At 50.3% G+C, this 19,808-nt stretch overlaps 1 protein-coding gene across 1 annotated transcript; it reads right to left on the bottom strand.

Annotated features, from left to right (window-relative positions):
• Positions 1-2,449: 2,449 nt before the first annotated feature.
• Positions 2,450-19,773, bottom strand: RPRD1B (regulation of nuclear pre-mRNA domain containing 1B). The gene is made up of 7 exons (XM_078617437.1): positions 19,383-19,773; positions 14,173-14,302; positions 9,665-9,771; positions 8,678-8,898; positions 8,035-8,161; positions 7,639-7,814; positions 2,450-6,014 (listed from the first exon to the last, which is right to left on the bottom strand). The coding sequence occupies exons 1-7, from the start codon at positions 19,531-19,533 to the stop codon at positions 5,865-5,867; spliced, it is 1,062 nt and encodes a 353-aa protein (XP_078473563.1). The 5' UTR covers positions 19,534-19,773; the 3' UTR covers positions 2,450-5,864.
• Between the last annotated feature and the right edge of the window lie 35 nt (positions 19,774-19,808).

Raw genomic sequence — 19,808 nt, 5'->3', positions numbered from 1 at the left:
TGAATTCTTAGTTTTTTTTATCAACGTGACACATTTTTTACTGATTGGCCGTGTCGGGTGTGGAGGGTTGCCACCACATTTAGAAATAACGCAATCTAACCCAAAAACCTCTATTATGAATGGCAGCCTCGTTGTTGTCGTCCGTCAATTGCCCCCAACTGACAACCTCGTGGCTGTCCGCTAACTGCCCCAACTGACAACCTCGTGGCTGTCCATTAACTGTCCCAAACTGACAGCCTCGTGGCTGTCCATTCGCTGCCCCCAACTCACAACCTCATGGCTGTCCATCAACTGCCCCCAACTGACCTCCGCGGCTGTCCATCAACTGCCCCCAACTGACAACCTCGTGGCTGTCCATCAACTGCCCCCCAACTGACAACCTCGCGGCTGTCCGTTAACTGCCCCAAACTGACAGCCTCGTGGCTGTCCATTCGCTGCCTCCAACTCACAAACTCGTGGCTGTCCATTCGCTGCCCCCAACTCACAACCTCGTGGCTGTCCATCAACTGCCCCCAACTGACAACCTCGTGGCTGTCCATCAACTGCCCTCAACTGACAATTTCGTGGCTGTCCATCAACTGCCCCCAACTGACAATTTCGTGGCTGTCCATTAATTGCCCCAAACTGACAGCCTCGTGGCTGTCCCGTTTACTGCCCCCAACTGACAACCTCGTGGCTGTCCGTCAACTGCCACAAACTGACAGCCTCGCAGCTGCCCGTTAACTGTCCCAACTGACAATTTCGTTAATGTCAATTAACTTCCCTCAACTGACATTCTTGTGGTTGTCTTTCAACTGCCCCCAACTGACGTCAGGGGTGTCCGTTAACTGCCCTCAACTGACAACCTCGTGGAGGTCCGTCAACTGCCCCCAACTGACAGCCTCGCAGCTGCCCATTAACTGCCCCCAACAGACAACCTTGTGGCTGTCCGTTAACTGCCCCCAACTGCCAGCCCCACGGCTGTCCGTTAACTGCCCCCAACTGTTATCCTCGCGGCTTTCCACCGATCACACTCCACGTAAGTCACGAGCTGTACCGCTGGGGCTCTTGTCCGTCCACTCGAGTGGCGATGTTTAAGTGTTCACATTAAGCACGAGTCGGGAGTATTCATCCCTGCAGTCCCCCATTGTCGTGCCGCATCCCTTTGTCGTGCAGCCTCCCAATTCATGTATACACGAGGCAACGCCTTCATAATTGATTGCGTTTCAGGACACTACCCCTAGACGTACTGCTGGGGAATGGCAGGCAGGATTGGGGATGATAGTGCGTGGCAACGGGAAATGGAGGGGCACAGCGATGTAGGTGCGGAATCTTGAGTGCCACGCTCTCCCCTGCGTGGTGGGGCCTTTCCGCTTGTCCCACAAGTCGCTGGATGCTCATTATCAGAATCGTTCGAACATCAACATGTAACGGGACCCCACTGAACACGCCTCACTCGGTTGTCGTGGTAGGTCTCTTTTTTTCCCCTTCCTGGGAATCTGACAAATCGCATCCAGCTGAAACCATATGCCCGAACAAGAATTTTCATAACATTTGCTTACCGTACTCTCCCGAGTATTCTAAGCAATGTATTTCTTTTCTATTAACTTACTCCAGCACTGACTTTGACAACACGTACGTTTTCTTTTTGCCACCCAATAACGCTATGCAACCCAAGTTATGGGACTTCCAGGAAAACACTACCGTCGTCAAGAAGCATAAACCACCATCACGCAAACTCCAGTCCATCCTCGCAGCGGCGGCTTTTGGCTGGCTATCGAACAAAGACGGTCACAGCATTGCGCACGTCCAGATGCGCTTCTGCAGGCCGTCTGGAACGCTCTTCTCTTTCCGATATTAGAAAGCCACTGGAGCTATGCACTTTAAATCTAGATTTAAAACAAATTTCTTTAGAAAAATTGTGTTTAGTTTGCTGTATTCACCGCACCTCCAATGAGCACGGTTGGCTACGTAGTGTGAAATAAGTTCAACATACATCGTCTGCGATCCTTCAATGGAGGCACAGCAACTGTGCCTCCATTGGCGAGTCGACTTTGACATTGCCATTTATCTCCTGAACATCTTGCCAAACGCAATAGAATAGCACATTGTGCTAATGATTTAGCCCATAATTCTTAAGGGGAGTGATAGATTATGAATAGAGTACCACTTTGTGGAAAGTCAACAGTGGTTACCTAGGGAGGATCCAGTCGCTGACATGTTTTTCATAGACGTTCGTCAATCCACTGCTGGATGAGGGCCTCTCTATGCTGCCCGCATCGTGGGGGTTATTTGACCATATTTCACCACGCTGGTCCACAAAAGGATAGTGAAGATAGAGCGCAGCAGCGGGAGAAAGAAGTAGTATGATAGATGTTGCTGAAATGCCCTCTGCTGACACACACACCAAATGTTTAGGCATCTGACAATGCAACTTTTAAAATAGATTCTTACACGCAGGAGACACGGATAAAAGTAGGCGAAAATCTATTATTTCCAAAGCATGATAACTATGTACAACTTGGATTTATATAGCATGTGAATGCAACCGCAACTTAACATACAAAATGGCTCGCTAGTATTCCATTTAGACATCTGTAAAAACTACTGGACATCTGTGAAAAAGAGCTTTATAGGTCATCGGATTCCTCCAGTATAAATAAATATTCTGATTCTGACATTTAGGCTTAACAAATGCAAACATCAGTGTACAACCGAGACAGAAAAAGTTACGAGACGGTAAAAAAAACGTCGGGGTGAGGATTCAACTCATCGGGGATTTGAATTTCCACGATACCGGGGGATGTTACGAGTCAACAATCGATTGTCCAATTTTTACCGTCTCGTTTGTATCCCCCCCCCCCGTCTTGCTCGTAACATCAGTAACACCTGCACACACATTACATATTTCTTTCTACACAATTCGATGATGCGCGTGTATCGTGGAACCTTACGAATTATGGGTTCATTTATTGACGCATCATGTGCAAACCTCTAGCAATAGGCGACAAACGCAGACATGTTGCGATTCACGAATATAAATCATAGCATGAATGGGGACAACCAAATCGAATCACCGGGTGGCGTGGGATAGTGAACACTCGTCGTCGAAAACCGCCACCACTCGTTCTCGACTGCTCATGGAGCGAAGGCGACCGGTGCGAGAACGCGCGGTCCTGCAGTGTTTATTCGCGGCACACCGCCGCCAACCACCACCACAAACCGCTCGACTCCGCACCGTCAATCGGGAAAGGATTCATCAGTAATCTTAACATACATTCACAAAGCAGCGGTGGAAATTCCAGGGCTCATTTATTGAGTCCACAAATTTAAAAAAACCGGGGGGCATTTACAGTGCAATGAAATGAGGGATTACAACAATCCAACCATCACATAATTATTTTTGGGTGAGAACTCACGAGACCGGAATTGAGTTTAATTTGCAAGTGGCCCTGGATATGGAACAGCGGCAGCGCATTCTCCGCTTGTCGTAGAGGCTCACGGTTTTCAAACCCGACAGGCCGCCCTGGGAATTTATACAGAAACGTGCATTAAAGTAGTTTAAAATTAATTTGCTGCTGTACATTTCCACATGATAGGCCACTTTGAGCTATCATTTTTGGCCAGGTTGCTTCTGAAAAAATAAGTTACTACCTCGGTGGGCTTTGCCTGGTAGAAAGGGGATTGTATAGTTTTATTTGTAGGCTTTTGGGCGATTTGTTTACCTTTGCCAGAGTTTGCACTCCCATCGTGTTTTTGTATTGTTTGCTGTTGTAACGTTTTTACCCACCCCTACTTGACATGTGAAAAATAGCTTTACAGCTCATCGGATTCCTCCAGTATAAATACAATATTCCGATTCTGATTGCTGTAGGCGTCTTAACCAGAAAACGCTCCCCGCCGTCTGATGCACAGTGGACGTCAAAGATCCCGCGACGGCGTTCGAAGGAGCATTAAGGCCACGTGTGCTAGCGCCACGCAGTCCAAAGTTGGCAAAAAAAATAAGACCACCCCGCTATTTATTCAACCTGGGATTGTGTAGTATCTGTAAGAATGTTGAACTTCTTTCACACTGTACGCAGCCAACCGTGCTAACCGGAGGCAATCGCGGGCCCTGCCCCACTGCGAAATTGTATCAGGACTTTCTTGAAATAAAAGTCAGCACTCGGCGAGGCTTAACCTGGGTAAACAAGCGTAAAAGTAATAATAATAAAAACCAGGCCAGCTACGGCAATTGACTTGACATCAACGATGTGTACGAACGCGTACCGAAGATGATGACGGTAGTGGGAGGAGGGCGGCGGGCGGGGGGTGTGGGAGGCTTAACGCGTGAATTTTCAGTTTATTGCAAAAATTTGTACAGACGCGGGAAAACATTGGGAACAGCCGAAATGTGGCCGTGGAGACCGAGGGAGTCACACCGGGCACGCTCCGCCCGCACCTCGAGTCGACAACTGTCCACAATCGTGAGCTGTTACAGAAGTAGTAATGTCACGTACAATTTAAATACACCATGCATCGTTGTTATCGGGGGGGGGGGGGGGGGGTTGTCTATAAACAGAATCGCAAGCAGTTTCCAGCAGAATGAACGCACCGGATCGATAATCAAGACGTAAAACTGCATGGCAAAACAAGTTTTATAAAATGAAGCGTCACCGACCCTTGTAATAGCGGCCTACGCGCCACTTCATGTGCGCACCGCCAGAAGTAACAAAAAAAACACTCTATAACTCTTAAAATCATTTTTTCAACAACAGACTGATTACATACATTATGCTGTTCAACTTTACATTTGACATCTCTTTTAGAGTTGACTGTTTAATGTCGCAAGCGCGTTGACAGAGCGGTGCAAAGTGTGGTGTCCAGACCTCGTCAACATCAACTTGAGGCCAACTCTCCCCACGCGTCATCCAAGCACCGGGGATGGAAAGCTCCGACTCTCTTGTGATCACCACAAGGCCGGATCCACATGCCACAAGTCAAACAGACGCAGGCAGTGTGCGACATAGGACTTTGACCGTTCGTATCCACCGAAGAGGCATAAAACCTCTTCGGTGATTTTATTCCTCCTTGACTTGACTGCGCTTCAACGACAAAGAACGTTTCCACTCGAGGTGCGTTACGCAAACGGACACTGTTTTGGCGGGGTTGCCAGAGGAGGTCCCGCCAAACAAACGGGACGGCAGCCCCAATAAATCCACTTTGGACGCGGGTCCAGAGCTTACCTATGTGAGTCGCACTTTTAAAAATAAAATATTTATAAAATGTATTGAGCAGGCTCTGTAGAGCGAACTCAGTAAAAGCTTCCACCGGAAACAGGGCTGCCGTCATCCTCTTACGCGCAACAGGGATGCGTTTGAAAACCCAAACGGAATTCAAATGCTCGACGCTTTCATATTTATTCGCCAGGATAAACTAAACTCCGCTCTCTGTGATCGTCAGCAGGGCAATGCCAATTGGGATTTGCTCCATGGTGGTTGGTCACAGACCTCCCCCCCGCCCCCACCACTCCCCCCCCCAACGCCTTCAGTGCTGCCTCCCCAGCAAGCCCAGGGTGGTGTCGCGCTGCCCGGGAGCGATTTGTGTGCCCATCCCCTGGCTGCAGGCAGCCAGGGGATGGGCCAGAATCCAGACCTTGGGCTCCAGAGCCACGGTGCAACACGGAATTTTTCGGAGACAATCGCTGAGTCGGCGAACCGGAAAGCCCTCCGTCGACGCCCGGTGGATTGTGACAGCTAAGCGCCGGCCTGGCCTGACTGCAAGACCCAACCCGGCGCGGCGGTGCCAAATTGCTAAGCGGTCTGGCACCAAAAATATATACACAACTTAAGAGCCCTAGGCGCGCAGGCAGGCGAGAGACAGTGAGAGACAGGCCGCACGCTCGTTCAGTCTTTAGAGAAGAGGTCGCCCGCCGAAGGTAGCGGGGCCAGCCCCTTGGTGCTCGCGGGAAGTTTGGAGAAGTCGGGCAGGTTCTGGATGTGCGTCCTCAGCTCCTTCCGCACCAGCGTCACCTTCGCCAGCTTTTGCTTGTACTCCTGCATCACCACAAGTGCGGCATAAACAGCACACGGGGCGCACACACACGGCAGTCCGGTGAGCGCACTGACGGGCCGACGTGCCGACACTCGCAATTTAAGAATGCAGCACATTTACACCTTGCTGAGGTTATCATACCATGCTTTCCTGGAGATGAGAGCACTAAATCAAATTGGCACTTCAAGGGGTAATTATACTTCGATCTAAAGCTTTCGTGACTGCAGGGATTTATATTCTTGGTTCTTTCGGTAAAGTCACGTAGAAGGCAAATAATAATATTATTTTATTATTTCCCTTCTATGTGATTTTACCGTAAGAATGAAGAATATGGTAATTATACTGTTGTGTATATATGCGATGCGTTCCCAACAGTGTTATTTCTTACATATATGAGGGCTTCATTGGGGTATTGGTAACTGCGCTAATAATAAACATGATCTCATGATTAAAAATAATATTATTATAATAACTTAAGTATTATGGACTGTAATTACCAATGCATTCTGCTGTACTTCTACATGGCAGTAGTGAGAGACGAGGTTGGAGGAGCTATGGGCGGGTGTGTTTTTTAAACATCGGCGAGGGATGTTCGTACTGTAATAACATTGAATGATAAATGATGCAATAACATTGGGAATTTTTTTTTAAATACATAACCGTGACCACGAATAGTGATAATCGAACCGCGGCGGGGAGGGGTGCTCCTGGCTGGCTCGGTGCATCCGTCGATCTCATTGGCCGAGCTAATGCAAACAAAATGGCGGCGGGCGCATTTCCCCAGTGCTGCGTTCCCTTACTCGTAAGCACTTTTTTCTATTTAGTGATTTTCTTAATTTTTTGTTGTTGTACATGTATTTCTCCAGGACAAAGAGCACTGTAATGAATCGGCGTTCTATGGGGTCGTGCTAAGCGAGGTCTGCCTGTACCAAGCTGGGGACTGCCTGGCGCGTGACATGTCTGCGCAGCGTGGAGATACCTTTAACGAGTTGACATTGTGGTTTGTACGCTGTTCGATTTTTTAGCTTTGGGAGTGAGACAAATTATTATTAGGGTCCCCAAATTTTTGTTTTAAATGCAGGACATGGAATATCCACTCACATTATTTCAAGGAAAAACGATACGAGGTTTACTCTTTGGTTCTTTCGGTAAAGTCACGTAGTTAGACAAAATAATAGATCACGACGTTTCGATCGCAATGCAAGCGAAATGAAGACGTGACTTTACCGAAAGAACCAAAGAGTATGGATTCCTGCAGTCACGAAAACTTCAAATCAAGATTATACAAGGTATGTATGTTGAACCTCTTTCGCACCGTACGTAGCCAACCGTGTTAATCGGAAGTGCAGGGGAAGGACAGCCTAAGGTAAGGCGGGCAGGGTGGGTGCACATGTTGTACTCCGAGTGGATAAGGTGGATGAACATTGTGTACAAGATAGAATGGACATGACTTAACGGACATGTCTCAAGAGCAGAACAGACCAGCTGTGTGGACAATGTGTGCATGGCAGGGCAGAGACAGAGTTAATGGAGATTCCTGACAGTTTGGTGGACAGGTTGAACAGGCAACGTGCAAGCGGTAGGGCGGACAGCGCAGGGCTAGTAGCAAAACAAGGGTACGGGCACCTCCAGCTTGCGCTCCTTCTGGGCGAGCAGCTCCTTCTGCGAGCGCAGGTAGTTAGCGAGCATGCGCGCCAGCTGCTTGCGGTCATCAAGTTCGGCCGCGAGCCGCCCGTTGTAGTCGGCCAACAGCACGCACGCCTCCTCCACCATCCGCGACAGCCGCTCCGCCGACGGCGCATCTGCAAGCCGATCGACCCGGCGCGGTCACGTTAATGTTTGCCAGGCGCGGGCGCAACAAAGGGTTGGGGTTGGACGCGTGGGTGGGTGGGCGCGCATGCGTAGACGGAAGCGGTCAGAGCGCCAGCAATTCCACGTTTAACGGAAAGCCCAGGTGTCGCGAAGCCATCGAACCGTGGCGAGACCTCGTACCGAACGTACGTTACGACTATCGTAGGGCACCTTTGATCTTGGAGAGTAGCGAGGGGTCCTGCACCTCAGGAGGCAGCGCTGCTATCCTGCGCCGCACCGCCGCATCTCCCGACGCCGCTTGTTCCAGCTCCTGCAGTGCCTTGATCAGCTCCTCCGTCTGCCGGCAGGTGGGAGGTGGACAGAAAGTGTTGCATTCGCTGATGAAAATTGGGTGTCAAAAGAATTACATACAATTTTTTTTATAGTTTTAGTTTCTTTATTTGACAAGAGCCCGGTAAAAGGCATGAACCGTAATAAGTGGGGTGGGGGGGTGTGTACAAAAATTCCGCGAACTCAGTGCTCCTGGGTTCTGGGACGGGGAGAAGATTGGGGCTCAGCGCCCCCACTCACACAGGGACTGCAAGCAACGGGAAGTGGTAAGGTTAATAAGGTGAAGGGAAGGCCAAGGAAAGAGGAACAAAAGTAAAGGGGGGGGGGGGTAACGTAACAAAATAGTCCAAAACAAAATAACCTACACACACGCCAAAGTGAACTTGCGTCGAAGTTTTTTTTTTCATTCTAGCAAACAACGAGCTGACGAAAGCCGTCAAAGTGTGACGGCGACCGTGGCCACCCGACAGAGACAGAGCGAGAGAAAGCGAGAGGACGGCAAATCAGGGCCGGTGAGGTTCACCTCGGGGGGTTCGCGCGGGGAGCAGTTGACGAGGTAGTCGTCGTCGTCCTCCTCCTCCGTCTTGGCCACCTGCACCTGCTCGTGCCGCCGCTTGGCCGCCTTTTTGTCGCCGCCGTTGCCGCTGGCGTGGCCTGCGGCGACGGGAGGCGGCCTCTTCTCCTCCGCCTGCCGACTCACGTCCGGCGCCGCCTTCTTTGGCGCGTCGCCACCGGGCAGGGAACCTGTGGCACAACGTCGCGCGCGTCAGTGAGTGCCGACGTCACCTCCGAGCCCCCCACGCGTGGTGGCGAACACGAGCGAATGGCGGCAACAAACGAGAGGAGCACCGCCATTCAGGGGCGAGCACGGAAGTTTAGAACGTCGTTGCGGGAGCAAGCCATCGTGTGCACTCATGTTACGGCTGCGTACAGAAGATCCGTAATGATGGGTTGGCCCTTTGGCTACCTGAGATGCGTTTGGTTCATTTGTTGTTCGAACATGTAGGTCAAGATGTCACCATGGCCAATTCTGCCGATGCTACCACACCCCGCTAGCGTTTCCTTCCTCACGCCAGATCCAGTCGTTGCTGTCGAGTCGAAACCCAACCTTGGTGTCCGCTCTCACAATAGCCCACCGCTCGGCTTTTTTGGTCTTGCAGTTCGTCGCCGAACAATGAGAAATTACGTTCGTCGTTTAAATTGAAAGCGTTATAAATAAGCCAATCAATTTTACTTCATAGTAGTAGACCCTGTGAGGGGGCATTCAGTAACGCGTAATCACGAAACCGGTGTGTAGTTTTCATCTTATTTGGTTCTAAATGTTTTTTTATTCACAATGAGAAATTCTCTCCTTTTTTTCTTCCGTCCTTTTTTACTTCACCCATGATTTTTTATGATGATAATCATCGTGATGGTGATGGTGGCGACGGCGACCACGATAATGGTAATCAAGTTGATGATGACGGTGGCGGCAAGAGGTGTGAGTCGTGACGATGATATCGGAACTCACCGATGGCCCGTCGGATCTGGTCGATGAAGTCCGCCTCGAAGACGGCTCTCTCCTGCCAGATGGCGAGCACGCGCTCCATGGGCCTCTTGCAGGAATCCTCCGCCTCTCTAGGAATCGTCGCGCAGGGAATCGGGGCAGACGCAGTGGGGACACACACGCAGCCACTCAGCCAACATCGTCATCAGCCATGGATTAAGGCCTCCAAAGCCGTCACCATCTGTCACAATACTGAAATGTAATCATCTACCGACCACCACGGTGGCGAGATGTTACCTACCTGGCCTGGTATACAGGAGGTCGTGGGTTTGATCCCGACCCCGACGACTGTATATTTGGAGTTTGCATGTCCTCCCTGTGGTTGCGTGGATTTTTGTCCGGGTTCTCAGGTTTTTTCCTCCACATTTAGAATCATGCATTTAGAATATTTGTCCACTATGCATTTCCAGATGCTAAGTCCCTTTGTTGAGGTTTTATTTGTGGCCAGGTCGTTTCTGACAAATAGTGGGCCTTACCTGGTAAAATAAAAAATAGTTTAGTTTGAACACAGAAGCTGATTATTTAATCGCTCTGTCTCTTCTGTGGATGTCCTCTCGGGTGCGCGTTCCATTCCTCGGCTGCCACTACATTATTATTCTTTGAACCTCGGCCAATGAGGGGGTCCAGTAAGTTTAACGCCGCTGGGTTGCAGGGCTCCGTAACGACCGGTGAACTTCAACTCGCATCGGAGAAATGCGCAGAATGCCGCAAACGTGCGATTCGTGGCTCAAACCGACAAGCTCGTCCCAACTAACGGCGACGCTTGTGCCATAACAACACTCGTCAGATGCCGACAGCGGGGAGGGGGGGGAAAGACGCTGAGGCACACGCCGCGGCATTGCAAGCCACGGCACGCGGCGGAAAAAAGGTAACAAATGGGGTCCCCCCACCCCACCCACCCCCATGCCCTCTATGGGGGAGTAGGGGGTGGGAAGATGCCCCGGGCCCGAGTACCGAATGTCTCATGCAATTCTAGAAATTGCGTAATCTAAGACTTCTCGCTCCGAATACACATGGGATTCGGGCGAAATAAATTGCGTGACTTACGAGAGAGTTTAGGGGCAGTCGAGAACACTCACCAAGTCCGCCATTGCTCATGTCCACACACAGGCGCTCCCACACAGACACACACCATCACAAAGAAAAAGATCCTGCGTATAGCCATAACAGACTTTTGGGGCAAGTGCTGTAAGCGAGGACCTATGCAGGCCAGCACGGCGCACGACGGGGCGGGTGGCCAGCACCATGCCCGTCCGCCTTTGTCTCCTTAGTGGCAATTTTTACACACCGCACCAGGTCACCGGTGTCGGTGGCCATAAGCGGGAATCGAACTCGGGTCGCCGGGTTCGTAGTGCAGTGCGCTAGCTTCTGCACTACCGCTCCACATATCACAAATACACAAGCAGAGACACACACTGCCACACACTCACAAACACACACCCAAACTCACAAATGCGCGTGCACAATAGCATGCAAATACTCTATCCCATACACACACACATTGTAAATAAATACAGTTACAAAGATCACCCATATAACTTTTTAACAGACTGTTAGCGAGCAACTATTAAGGCGAGCACATTGCATAAGATATATACACACACAAAAACACCCTCACACACACACACACATTAAGAGATTCCCATGCAAAGTAATGCCCTCAAACAATTTCACACAAAAACCACAACAGCTGCCATTCGCCAACTGATTTACATACAGGCACTCACACACTCGTACAAATGCATAGAAAATCAAACCAACATCACTTGAAAGAAAAATGAATAATGTATACAACTTACCTCAGCCATAGATTGACTGAACACACAGAGCGATTACATCATGGTGGCCATGTTGGTTTAGGGATTTTGCAGCGGCCATGTTGCATGGGGTTGTTTTCCTGGCAATTGATTGGCTGGTGTAGCGGGAGTGATGAGGTAATCTCCAGCAACCACTGGCGCGTGCCTCACGCTGCAATTCCCGCTCAGTCGCGCACAAATACCCTTAGTTTATGTATGTAGTTTCGGAATCTACGCCAATCGCTGCCTGGTGGATTTTACACGTATTTTCTGTAATCACACTCTTGGATGAATAAAGAGAGCGTATTTCCATCCACACCGCATCACAATAGTGTTAAGTAAAAATGTAACGATTAAATCGCTTCATGAATCAATATCGATTCTTGAGCCTGTGCCATGTTGAGCTGGGTCACTAACTAGGCCAATCCTGACACCAAATGTTGCGTGTCTAACTAACTACACGGAGACGACTTCTGGAGGCAACGCATTTATTTCACCAACTCTACGAACAGCGACTGTAACATGAAGGGGTACGGCCCCTTCAACCTGATAGCCTAAGGGAGGTACAGCCGGGTACGGGTACCTGTTTGCGACCTTGGTGGGGCCGGGTACGGGTACGGGTAGGCCGTGAGTCACTGGTGAGTAACCGTTTGTCACTCATTTCCCAACGTCTTGTCTCTTCTCACAATTCAAGTTCCTAGAATCAACCCACCCGCGCCTGCAACATGGCTTCATCCCAGAGGTCGCAATCGGGTACCCGATACCCGTACCCTACCCGATACCCGGCTACCCGTACCCTTTAGTGGCCGCTACAATCTCCACAATGTAAGAAAATTCACTCTATAATCGAATCGCGACAATACAATTTTGAGTAGCGGGGTGTGGAGGCGAATCATTAAAACCCTAATTGGAAGACGTTTTTGAATTAAAAACTGAGAGCAGGCACTTATCACTGTTGTTAAACTTAATATTTATATAATTTGTATTAAATTGTATTTGTTCTCAACTGTGCAGGACATTTGTAAATGGTGTTTTGTATGCACCGGTTGATTTTTAGACGTTGGAAAGAGTTTGCTGTTCTTATTCCGAACTCTGTCTCGCTCATCCCCCTCCTGTCTAGTGTTAGCGCCGTTACGACTACGCAAAGCACAAATTTGACCAAACGTAGAACACTCTGCAGCTTTCCCATTTGCGGCGAGTACCCAGTTCCGACCTCACTGCACTCTACAGAAATGAACGTGAAGCAGCCGGATTGATCGAAGATCCAGAACTAATTCACTCCAGCCACTTTCATCCTCGCAGCGCCTTTTGGCTAACCATCGAACAAAGACGGACAACGCACCACACGCTTTCAGTTGCGCTTCTGTGGTCGTCTGGAACGCTATTCCTTCCGATTTTAGGAAGTCACTGAAGCTATGCACTTTTAAATCATCAAGATTGAAAAGTCATTTCTTTACAACTGCTTTGTGTTTAGTTTATTGTCCTTTCCCCCGCACCTCCGATTAGCATGGTTGGCTACATACGGTGCGAAACAAGTTCAACATATATGCATAGACACTCGCCGACCAGCAATCACTCTCGCCTCCTTATCACTCTGCTATCGCTACTACTGAGGTTACTGTTTCCGTGCACTTCACTCGTTGATTCCGCCACCTATGTTGAAGAAGCAGTCTATCAGAATGACGATTCAACCATCACAGTGCAGGTTGCAACTAGAGGCCGACCGAAACTAAATTTCTGGTTTCGGCCGAAATCCGAAACCAGACCGAAAGTAAAAAATTTATTTTCGGCCAAAACCGAAACCGAAAGTTTAACTACACTTTCGGCCGGAACCTAAGCCAAAACCGAAAGTTTAACTACACTTTCGACCAAGACCGAAACAGAAAGGTATATAACCGAAGTTACCGAACACAAAATGTATTAAATATGTCATGATGCAATGCTACTTTAATGAAAAAGAAATCTAGAACTAATCATTCAGAGCCTGCAGTAAGAGTCGCTAAATATAAAATCTTTAGTTGTTACTTACTTAGTAATTATATCCAAACAAACGAATGTTGTAGTTAGGAAACAACAGTTTTTCCGCATTCAGCCAGACAGACTTCCGTCTGTTGAGCGGTCGTATATACATTAGCAGACCGTGGTTGCGGCTGTAACCTCGCTCCCAAGCTGCTGCTGCTGACGTGTGTGTGTGTGTTTGCACCCTATCGTATAGGATTGCCTAGCGCCGACTGACCAGCCGATAGGCAGAGTGATAGACGTAGCACTAGCGTTATATTCTAAAAATACCAAAAGTCAATATCAGTTTCGGGCGAAACCGAAACCAGACCGAAAGTTAAAAATTGACTTCCGGCCGAAACCTAAAGTAAACCGAAAGTAAAAAATTGACTTTCGTCCGAAACCGAAAGTATGCCGAACGAGGCCATTTGCCAACTTTAGGTGCGGAAACCGAATTTGGGTCGGCCTTTAGTTGCAACCCACCCACCCATTCATTTATTCATTCACCAACTCATGCACCCACCCTTTCTCCCACCCACCCTTGCACCCACCCACCCTTTCAACCACCCACCCACCCTTATACCCATCCACCCACCCTTTCACCCACCCACTTGGTGTGCCTGGTGTAAAGCTCGCTCGCTCACGAGGCGACCTGTGACCTCGGAGACCTCCGCTCACCTGGCCACATGTCCGAAGGCGTCCACCAGCACGGGCCCAAAGTCTCGTCCAAACTCGGGCCCCTTCTTCTTGCTGTTCTGGATCACGTCGTTGGCCAGGTAGAGGAATGTCAGCTTCCGGCTCGGCTTTGCTGGAAGGCATAATACAAAATATCCCGTGTGGCTTTAACAGACTTTGGAGGCTAGTGTTGTTAGCGAGCATCTATGAAGGCCGGCACGGCACACGAGAGGGTCGGTGGCCAGCAACATTCCCGGCAGTCTTTGTCTCCCTAGTGGCAATATTTATACGCTGCACTTGGTACTCATTTGAGGCTGTCGACCTAGGAGAGGCCAAGGACCGATTCAGATAATCGTCACTGGTCTTGGCTGTGAGCGGGTCGCTGGGTTCGTAGAGCAGCATGCCAACCACTACGCAACCGCTGATACACACACAAAGACACAGTGGGGAGCGGCAGTGTAGTAGTTAGCGCGCTGCGCTACGAACCCAGCGACCAGAGTTCAATTTCCGCTCACAGCCAACACCAGTGACAATTATCTGAACCGGTCCTGGGCCTCTTCCCCCTAGGCCGACTCGGCCTGAAATGAGTACTTGGTGCAGTGTGTAAACATCACTACATACACACACAGGTGGACAAAACGAGCCGCCTGCTTCGTAAGATTAATTTCTACCAGGTGAGAGTCCACCGAGTTGGTGCGTTTTTTCCGACTACCGACCCAATCCCCCCGAATACTCAGCACCCAAGCTTGTTGGGACTCGGAAGCCAAGCAGGCTTTGATCCTGCTTGGTACTTGTATGTGTGGGGCCACAAGGTGGCCAAGAAATGGCAGAACGGTACAGCAAAGGATGCCGAAGCCTGTTTGCCGCGTTGAGTGTTATCCTCTTGCGTGCTGCGATTTGCTGTGATTTTCTCCGGGTTCCTCCCACATGAAGCCAAACTCTCACGAAGGTAACCGGCCGGCCATCCAAATGCAGGAGTTCCAGAATAAAGGAGTGAGACTTAAAGCGCTTTTCATGTATAAATAAAAAATAGTTTCCAAAACTAATGTTTTTTTGGGTTAGATCACATAAATGTGTTATTAAACCCACCACAACTCGACAGTCAATTAGTAAGGTTTGTCATGTAAACAAAACGTGCCAATTAGTTACTAGTTCAGCATACCGGTGCGTTGGAGAGCAAACCCACTACAACATTTACAATTCGAGTACCGTGACGTTTCCCTGGTGATTACAACCAGCCTCATCAGGCGATCGCCAAAATTGTCCCACCAAGAGGTTTATGGGTCGCGAAAGGCTACGTTGCAAGTGAATGTTTGTCTCTTCCGTCTCTAAATTGACAACGAATGGTTTTGCAGCAACGACATTTTTTCAGCCCTTCATCAACCCCACCACTGTATGAAGTCCTCCCTGGCCTTGTCTGTTACTGTAAACATTCTTCACCACGCTGGGCAGCATAGAACTACGGTACGACAAAGGACTTTGCCTCACTGCCATCTGCTGCTTGCAACGTAGCTCCGCAGCAGCCTACGACACCTGTTACACGCATCGTGGCTGCCCATCATAGCACTATACAGACTCAAACATAAGCCCATAGCTGCCAAAATCTGATGAGATTGGGTGCATTCCGGGTGATTTGGTCACATGACAATGACACTGCATTAAATAGAAAGGCAATAGTAATTGAGAATTTACACATTCATTGCATTCACCTAAAAGCCAGCCACAGTGACATTTGACCGTGTGTAAGCAAAACAGCAGGGGTGGAGCGGTGGCACAGCATTTAAAGCAATGCGCTATCAACCCGACGATCTGAGTTTGATTACCGGGCCACGTATAACATCAATGGAAAGTGATGTCTGAAACCTAGGTGCGCACGGCCACTTTGCAAACCAGCACCGTGCATCGAGGTGAAGTATAGTCAAACAAAGCACATACATTTTTCACAAAGTAATTTGCGCTCAACACCCGTTTAGCAAAAATACCTGGCCATGATGCAAAAAACAATAACAACACTGAGAGCCAGTTACAGACCACGCTGCACTTTAACGGATTTTAGTGAACTCCCACTAATTGGTCTTGCATCGCGTTAGACAGGCAGTCATTGCCGATTGCGACGCAATGAACAATGTGTTTCTGGTTCCACCAAGTAGTTTATTTTGGCACAAAAAAAGGTTCAGCAGACACAACCTTTGCCAACGACTGAGACACCCTACCTGACCTCCACAATACTAGCCATCATTACATTCCTCATAATCAGCCATGATACAGCCACTGCCGAACGAACGTGTCACTAAGCCGTTGCTACGTATTTCGGACAAGACTCGCGATGCAACACTCCACCTGGCTCCAGCACACGAGCCGAATTCAATGCCGTAACTTCAGTGGCGGACGCCTTCTCGGGCGCGTTCACTCCTTTGCTGGCCACTGCGTCGTTAGGATAGACCTCCGGCTCAACAATTCCAGCCGCAGGCCCACCACGTACTTTCTTAACAATCAATCTGCTGTCTAACTTGTGCAAGTTCTTCAATGCACGTGTTCCTCTTTATGTCAATATCACCTCTTCCAAAAACCACAGTCACTGCATCGCGCGCTTTCAGATGTGCGTCTGCAGCCATCTGGAACGCTCTTCCGTCTGATATTAGGAAGCCGCTGGAGCTATGCACTTTTAATAAACTCGATTGAAAACTCCTTTCTTTAATACTGCTTTCTGTGTTTAGTTTGTTGTCCTTCCCTCACACCTCCTATTAGCACGGTTGGCTATGGTACGAAAGTAGTTCAACATATACATACGCCTACCCATCTTTTTATAACACCACCCCAAACGCAACCTTGTTCCATCACCAGCAACTCCAAGATCTATTTACGCTGTCACCATCGCCTTCGACAACGCCTCAGGTGACTCTCAACCCCTCAGGGTCGGTGGCTCTTGTCAAGAACTTTTGGCAATTTCGGCAGCATTTGGTTTGACTGGCCTGAGTGAGCTGATGAGAAGAAAAAGTTTGAAACTGGTCTAGAACTTGCTGTAATAATCAACCGTTGCTGGTTAACATCAGCCTAGAAGTCCAATACCTCTATGGGCTAAAACATGTTACTTTTAACATTTGTTTACGTAAATTGTATCGCCCATAAATGTGCACACATTTAATGAGCTTGTACATACTTACGAGCTCGAACTGCACGACTCGTCTCCAAGGCTGTGCCCATACCTGTCCGCCCAACTACTACTTAACTCCAACATCACCACCACCAACATCGACTGCACCTTTGCAAAAATGGATCCTCCCTTCACCTCACCCTTCGACACCACGCACATGACCCCCCCCAACCCCTAGCTGCACCTTCACCTGGCAACTACACACCAGCAATGCCCTCTCAATGGTCAGTAAAATCCACTTTCCACCTCCATTGGTGGCCTCTGGCACCTGCGACCGTCACCACCATCTCTGGCGTCTTCACGCCACCACCACCACCACAGCCACCACCTGTACCGCCAGCTCCACCAATCCAATACCAATTCCCGCCAATCGCCACGAAGTGTGGTGATGTCACCACGGCGACCGTGCCAAGCCAGGTGCACTTTGAGGCCACGTGAAGTGTCGAAGGCTCGCGAACAGGTCTCGGGGCAGATCCAGGTGCCATGGGTTGGCTGAGATGACTGGCAAATGCACCAGCTCTACCCCCTACTGTGCTAACTTGCTGTATTTTATCTGCACGGCGCTCCGCTCATTGTTGTGAGCGTCGCTCCTCTGCCCTCCGTTGTTGTTGCAGGGCGACTGCCTCCAACTGCGCAGTAGCAGCGTCCTTCACGAGCCTCCTCCTCCACAGAGGCCGATCTTGACACCGCTGGTTACCAGTCTTCGACAAGTCCACTCGGCTCCACATCCTCCCGTATCGCATCAGTCCATCTCATCTCCAGCCAATGCCGTGGCCGTTTAGCCCCCTCGATGCGGCCAAACAGAAGCTGCTTGGGGCATGCGGTGGCTGGGCATGTGGGCTACGTGACCCAGCTTCACCACCTCCATTAGAAGCCACCAGTAGTAGCGGCCAGGAGCACTACCAGTCCCGCACCTTCAGCGTCACATTTATGGAGCCACTTCACCCGATATCTCCCCACAGCACCTCGGCTGGCACCGCGGTCTTCAATGTCCACAGAACGGGCCAGGTTTGGGGAGTTGGGGGATACTAAAAAACTACACTATTTCTTTGTTACATTTTACCAGATAAGAATGCCCACTGAGCCGCTACGTAGCTCTTGTTCAGAAGCGGCCTGGCTATCACAAATGAAAGTTCAACGAAGTGGAATCATCACGTAATAATGTATAGCAGCAAAGTGCTCTAAACGCGTGATGTTAATTCTAAACGTGGAGGGGGGAAAACCGGAGGAGCCGGAGAGAAGTCCACGCGACCACGGGGGGAGAGAGAGATAAGTTTAAACTCCAAATACACAGCAGCATGGGTCAGGGTCGGGGTTGAACCCACGGCCTTCTTTTGCTGGTTTATCCCTGGATGTTTCTGTTCCGCGTCGTCGCTTTAAAATGTTGTGTTCATATTTTGTTTGTTGCGGTTGCACCCGACTCAAGAGCCGCATGGCTCACAGGGCTATACCTAATGAATGAAATGAAAACTTCTTGTACACCAGGCGAGGTAGTCAACATCTCGTCACCCACAGCCTGCCCACAAGCGCGTGCAGTAACCCGCAATCACTCTCGTCCACGTCTCCCCTCCCCCATGCCGACACCGGTACTCGCGTCTCCATGCCCACACGCTGTTGTGCCCGTGCCCATCCTCACACCCGTGCCCATACCTGTCCACGTGCATCAAACCCGTACCCATGACTCCGTAACCGTGCCAATAACCAATGCCCGTGCTCGCCTCCATGCACACGACCAGGGCCTGTCCCTGAACACACGAGCACGCTGGGCTACGTACGGGGTTCAGCATACAGTACAATGTACCCGCATACCTGTACCTGTCCACGTGCAAACACCCTCGTGTCTCCATCATGCCATTCATCATCATCGTGCCCGCGTGCGCACCCGTGCCGTGCCCCACCGTGCAAGGGTGGGCACGGCTCGTGGGGTCTGCCCTCGTACCCGTGCCCACGTACCCGTGCCCACGTACCCCACGTACCCGTGCCCACGTACCCCACGTACCCGTGCCCACACGCATGCCCCCCCCCCCCCCGGTGGTTTGCAAGAGTGCGCTCTGCTCACCTCGCTTGAGCTCGCGGTGCCAGACCTGCACGACGCTGCGGGAGTGCTTCCTGTGGTGGATGAGCCACAGGGCGAGCGTCTGGACGCTCTGCTGCGAGTTACTCAGCTCGCTCAGCTTCTTCTCCAGCGCAGACTCCGAGAAGGACGACATTGCCGCCACCACCACCACCACTACGATTACAACAAGCCGTGGTATAGTGCCCGCCGCCGCTCTTAACGAAGGGAAGAAAGGGCAGCGACGACGGCGGCGAAGACATGAACGGCAGGCGGTGGAGGAGCGAGGCGTGCGCCGAGGGAGAAGGGGAGCGGCGAGGTGGGCCACGCAAAATGGCGTCACCGCGCCGCCTTTGGCCGGGGCTCGGGCCGCTCTGGAAGCGGCTGCGCGCGGAGCTTCGAGAAAGCAGAATGCCCCGGGGGCGCTGTTCG

This window comes from Lampetra planeri, chromosome 54, assembly GCF_965212315.1.
Source record: "Lampetra planeri chromosome 54, kcLamPlan1.2.h2, whole genome shotgun sequence".
NCBI lineage: Eukaryota > Metazoa > Chordata > Hyperoartia > Petromyzontiformes > Petromyzontidae > Lampetra > Lampetra planeri.
This window is presented reverse-complemented; position numbering and strand designations above follow the sequence as displayed.